At 38.7% G+C, this 5,575-nt stretch overlaps 1 protein-coding gene across 1 annotated transcript; it reads left to right on the top strand.

Annotated features, from left to right (window-relative positions):
• The first annotated feature begins 1,063 nt into the window (after nucleotides 1–1,063).
• Nucleotides 1,064–5,209, top strand: rabepk (Rab9 effector protein with kelch motifs). The gene is made up of 8 exons (XM_042509484.1): nucleotides 1,064–1,272; nucleotides 1,684–1,738; nucleotides 1,823–1,977; nucleotides 2,578–2,733; nucleotides 3,040–3,204; nucleotides 3,739–3,888; nucleotides 4,022–4,171; nucleotides 4,937–5,209. The coding sequence occupies exons 2-8, from the start codon at nucleotides 1,686–1,688 to the stop codon at nucleotides 5,155–5,157; spliced, it is 1,050 nt and encodes a 349-aa protein (XP_042365418.1). The 5' UTR covers nucleotides 1,064–1,272; nucleotides 1,684–1,685; the 3' UTR covers nucleotides 5,158–5,209.
• Nucleotides 5,210–5,575: the final 366 nt, after the last annotated feature.

A 5,575-nucleotide genomic window follows, 5' to 3' on the forward strand; every position in this document is an offset into this window, starting at 1 on the left:
GGCTGAAGCGTTATAAATTGTTCATTTGGGTGAACACACATTAAAAGTCATCTTCCATGAATTAAAGAAAATGTTTACCTTGTTTCCCAAGCTGCAACTCTTGGACTTAAGAATCATTTCAATCACCGACCTTGCACCTGCAAACACACACACACGCACACACACAGGTGGTCTGATAAATACTACCTAATTTCCAATTGCTTTAAAAATCTTCCGCATAGTTATGACATTTCATAAACACTCATTAACATAACTATAAACTTTCTATAAAGTTTGGTTGTGCACTCTTTTAAACTCAGTAATACATCTGCTAGACAACAACCAATGGTGAAATAGTTTTTTATGATTTTAACTTATTTTACAAATAAATAAATAAATAAGATGGCAGCCGAAAAGGACAAGCCTTTTTTCTCGCCAACAGCAAAAAAAATAGAAATGTTTTTATCATAATTGTAATGTTTAAAAATAAACTAAAGGATTAATCTGAATTCATTTTCTGATTGATAATGCACCTTTCAGTTCCAGTTCAAGGAGACGTCACTTTCTGTCGCCATCTTTGTTTGCCTTAACTAAGAATTTAGTGGCGCCTTAAAAACATACAGCCAGTCACTTTAAATGGGCATTTTTGTTCAAGTTAAGAGTTATTTGTATCCTGAACATGTTTCAAAAACACCCATTACAGCTTTTCCACCGCTCACCTTGGCTTTTTAAACGCTAACTTGCTTTAAGTAATTAGCTAGCTTATTATCAATGCAAAAACGTGTGGCACTGCTGTCACTCATAACCTACCTTTTTACCTGAAGTAGAAAATGTACTTTGGGGTGAAACGGCGACTGACGACAGTTTTCAGTGTCTTAAGTGAGAGAGACTTTTTTGCTAACACTGCGAGGCACTGACATTTACTTTAATTTTTATTTATGCTTGATAAGGTTGAAACTTTGTCGTGGCCCGTTGGCTGGTTGGCAGCAGAGCCCCTTAATGCACTAGTTGGCAGCTGAGGGATGACAAGTGTACTGCGCATGCGCTTCGGGCTACCACGGCAACTACGTTTGGTATCAACCAACGTTACTAACGTAGCAGTTTGCGTACTGCTTTATAACGTAGAGCTGTTCTGTGGTAGGGAGACGTGATTAAGTTGTCTCGGTCGTCTCCTGTAGTAAAAATAAGCGCCGATATTGTATGGACATTAAAAAGTGGTGCCGACGAAGATCAGCTTCAGTTAAATGACTCGGTTAGCCAACTAGTCGTTCCTCTTTCCACCCGGAAGAACAGGTTAGTGGGGAGGAAGTAGTCCACATGTTAGCAATATTAGCGTCTTAATAGCACTCAGCTTGTTCTACAATTTAGTGATACTTTCTTTAAATTAAGCCTTGTTTCACTTGTAATGTTTACGACTGTGTTGTGCAAGGCGCCAGTTAGCTATTGCTTACAAGAAGAAATATAAAAACATCTAAATATTTGGGTTGTTACGATTGTAGCTAAATCTCACGTAAGGGCTTCTGTGGATACCATCAGCTTATAGAGACTCACTATGATCATAATAAATAAAATCAACAATAAGTTTAACAAGGCCAGTATCAGCCATTATTAATCGCACCGAATCATCAATGAAAATATAATGTTTATGGATGATTGGCGTGGTAAAAGACAATAATGCCGTTTTTATTCATGCGTCTTTGACAGCAATGGAGTTTCTCCCAGTACTCGACCCTCTAGATAAACCCAAAAAAGGAATATGGTATGTACGTTCACATCAAATAATTGCAGATGTTACGTTAAAAGCTAACTTTCAACCTTGCTGTAATTATTTTGTTGTCAACAGGTATTCTTTGATACCCAGGGGAGGCGCTCCAGGTGTTACTGTGGGTCACACTTGCACATTTATCCCTTCTGCTGATGGAGGAAAAGGAAGAATCTTTATTGTTGGAGGAGCCAACCCCAGCGGCAGTTTCTCGCATTCACATATCATAAATCTAGGTAAAAAGATAAAATATCATCAAAAAACCTAAAGGCCGGGAGATGACCTCGGCATAACTGTTGCATAAGCTGTTCACCAAAACATAAAAGAAGAAATCAAGTGTTAAGATTAGTTTCCATTGCTCTGACTGCAAGCACATTTTAGCCATATTTGGGTTTTCATCAGGCTAGCTTCAGATTTACCAAGTAAATTTACAAAACAACTTTGACCAAGGCAGGTTCAGTGTATAATCTGTTTGTCATAAAATCACAATCACTATTGCACCTGCAAACACATAAACAGGTGCACTTTTCCTGTAAGGATTATATCACTATATATACTGCAGAAAGAGTAGGGAAGGTGGTTGTAAAATTGTTTTATATTTAGTGCTGAATTCATTATTTAGAGGTTTTTTTAACAGTTATGGAAAGCTCCCATCAATCACGATTGTGAAAATAGCAAAAGTTAGTATCAGGGGGATAAGCACAGTGTCACTTGTCATGACATTGTATGGGTGAAACATATTTACAATTTATTATATGCTTGACAGGGTCGTTAGCCTGTTTCCTTTACATTTAAATAACAGGATTTTTCATTTTTGTTCTTTCTGCCTCCACCAGACAATCATGAATGGGACATCCCAGAGTGGGAGGGTTTGGAGTCACGGTATGAACACTGCAGCTTTGTGCCAGAGAGCTGCCCTCAGAGCCTGTGGGTGTTTGGAGGGGCACAGCAGGCTGGCAATCGCAATTGTATCCAGAATTTACAGCTACAAGGTAAATCCCATTTGAAATTAATGCAGTAATCTGTAATCCCCATCACCGATTAGCACAGCCTCACTCGGAGAGGACGTGCTTATCTGCTGAGTGAAATCATCTGCTGAAGTATTTGGTGTAGACTCTCCATCATGCACGTTTACCACATTGCGATGTAGATGACAAACCTAATCAAGCAGCAATGCTTTTAGTTTTTAACTTTGTTGGAACCACTGTCTTTGGTGTGTTATGACCAGACACATTGATTGTACACTATGTGACCATAGATTTCTGTAAACTGAGCATTTTTTACATGTGTGTGACCAGAGAGTGGGTCCTGCTGGAAGACTGTAAGTGTGAATGGCAGATCTCCCAGTCCCAGGACATACCACACCAACTCGGCGTGCCTAGGGGACAAGCTGTATGTCTTTTCTGGTGGTGAAGCAGGAGCTGCACCTGTCTCAGACCCAAAACTTCATGTCTTTGATACAGGTTTGTATTAAATTAATCCATTGCTTAAAGGAATCGTTTCTCCAACACCTAATTAATCTTAATATAAAATGCATCTGGAGGACAGAGAAGGCTTGCCAGAGGAGTTGTGTGCAAGGATGCACAGGTAAATCCTTCGCAGAAGTCTTTTCAGCACCCCGTGATGCATAAAAGGGGGGTGACCGTTGTGATACGTAGATACGGCTCAGAATCACATATGTGTCATTTTAATTAAATGCCTGTTCCCTTGACTTCTCTCTCTCCTCGTCTCTCTTCTTGCCTCCTCCACTCACACCTCCGGAGGGAGACACGAGGAGAGGAGGCGAGGAGAGGAAGTCGGACAGTTTTAATACCTGCCATTAAATAATGCATAATTTTCCCACTGAAAGTGTGACTGTCTTCTGCTTCCAGTTAGTATTCAAACTAAATAATTGTTACACTGTTAAAAAATGCTACACAAGTTTGTACCTTAAGTATTTCAAACTAATAATAACAATTACCAAATATGTGATAGCTTTAACCTTTTGGTGTTCCCAGTGTCATCCACCTGGTCCCAGCCAGAAACACAAGGTCGAAACCCACCAGCCAGACATGGGCACATTGTTGTAGCAGTGGGTTCAAAGATCTACATTCATGGAGGGATGGCAGGAGACAAATTCCACAATGATATTTACTATCTTGACACAAGTAAGTCAGCCTGAACACTTCTTAATCATAATAAGAGCATCAGAGTTTTTCAGTTGCATTCATCTTGGATGATCATACAGGAAGAAAATGTATAGCTTTGTTGAAAATAAAACCATGCGTCTGCTGTTTAAAGGGAGCATGAAGTGGGATAAAGTACAGGCCAAAGGAGACATCCCACCAGGTGTAGCAGCCCATTCAGCTCTTGTGCTGGGCAAGAACATCTACATTTTTGGGGGAATGACTGCAGATGGAGCTAGCAACACCATGTACAGATTCAACACAGGTATATAATTTTACGGAAGCCTTTAAATATTTGACAGAATATTTGCACTTAATGATGTCATGCATGACACTGTTTATGACTGCATCCATGACTGCTAAGGTGCAGCCGATCCTGCATTAGCGTGGTATCAACATAATTGGAAAACTGAGTTCCCTACGAGGAAAATGCATGGTAACACCACCTTAAGTCTGAACAATTCAGAAAGTCTGCGAAAATATTTTGGTGCGTGACTTGCCAAGCTGACATCATGTTGCACAGAAGCATGGCACATCAAAGAAAATGGTTTATATGAACAAACTTTGTATTCATTTGAATATTACATATTAAATTTTGCTCACTTATAATTTGTAACATGATGTTAGGTTGTAATTGTTCATTTTTGTCCACATAGTGGTGACCTACATTAGATAGAAAAGTAATTTATTAGCCTTAACCTTGATAAGTCAGGACAAGCAAGATTTGAGTGGTTTTAGAAAATGTAGTGGTGCAGCAACAAGTCTGGAATAAAATTACTGTGTAAATTAAAACTTCAAACTGTTTCACAATAGTTAGTCGGCAGCATGAATCTTCGTTGGACATTAAGTGCTCTGAGCAATAAAATATAAACCTTCTTTGCAGTGTTTATGTTGTTTACACATCAACTTCCCAGCTCAGTAACTGGTCTATCTGAGGAGCATGTGGATGAAGCCTTTGATGAAACCTAAACTTTTTTTTTAAACTTAATTTGAGCATGTATAACTTACTTTTCATACCTCCTGTTTGCAGACAAAAGTAGATGGGTCCTTATGAAGTTTGAGGGGGATTTGCCTCCCAACCGCCTGGACCACTCCATGTGTTTAGTGGTATGGACGGTGTGTGGTGAGGGAAATGGAGATGAGGAAAACAGCCCAGCAGCCTCAGAGACAGTGAATCTGGCCTTCATATTTGGAGGAATGGACACTCAGGGTGTCATTCATAATGACTGTATTGTGACTGTGGTGACATGATGTGTCTTTATGTTGTAATACTCATTTACTTAAACTGTAATAAAATATTTGTCCAGTACTACTTGTGTATTTTGCTTATTGGTAGCCCTGAAAGTGAGTCAATTAATTATTTAAAGCTTGTACTGTTAATACAGAGTTATGTTCTTAAGCAAAATCTAGGTGGTTAAAAAAGGCTGACATTAATTTAGTTCAATAATTTGAGCCACTGGTAAATACTTGTATCAGAAACAGTACTTAAAATATTTGGTGGNAGCCCTGAAAGTGAGTCAATTAATTATTTAAAGCTTGTACTGTTAATACAGAGTTATGTTCTTAAGCAAAATCTAGGTGGTTAAAAAAGGCTGACATTAATTTAGTTCAATAATTTGAGCCACTGGTAAATACTTGTATCAGAAACAGTACTTAAAATATTTGGTGG

Source organism: Plectropomus leopardus, chromosome 20 (assembly GCF_008729295.1).
Source record: "Plectropomus leopardus isolate mb chromosome 20, YSFRI_Pleo_2.0, whole genome shotgun sequence".
In the NCBI taxonomy this organism is placed as follows: domain Eukaryota; kingdom Metazoa; phylum Chordata; class Actinopteri; order Perciformes; family Serranidae; genus Plectropomus; species Plectropomus leopardus.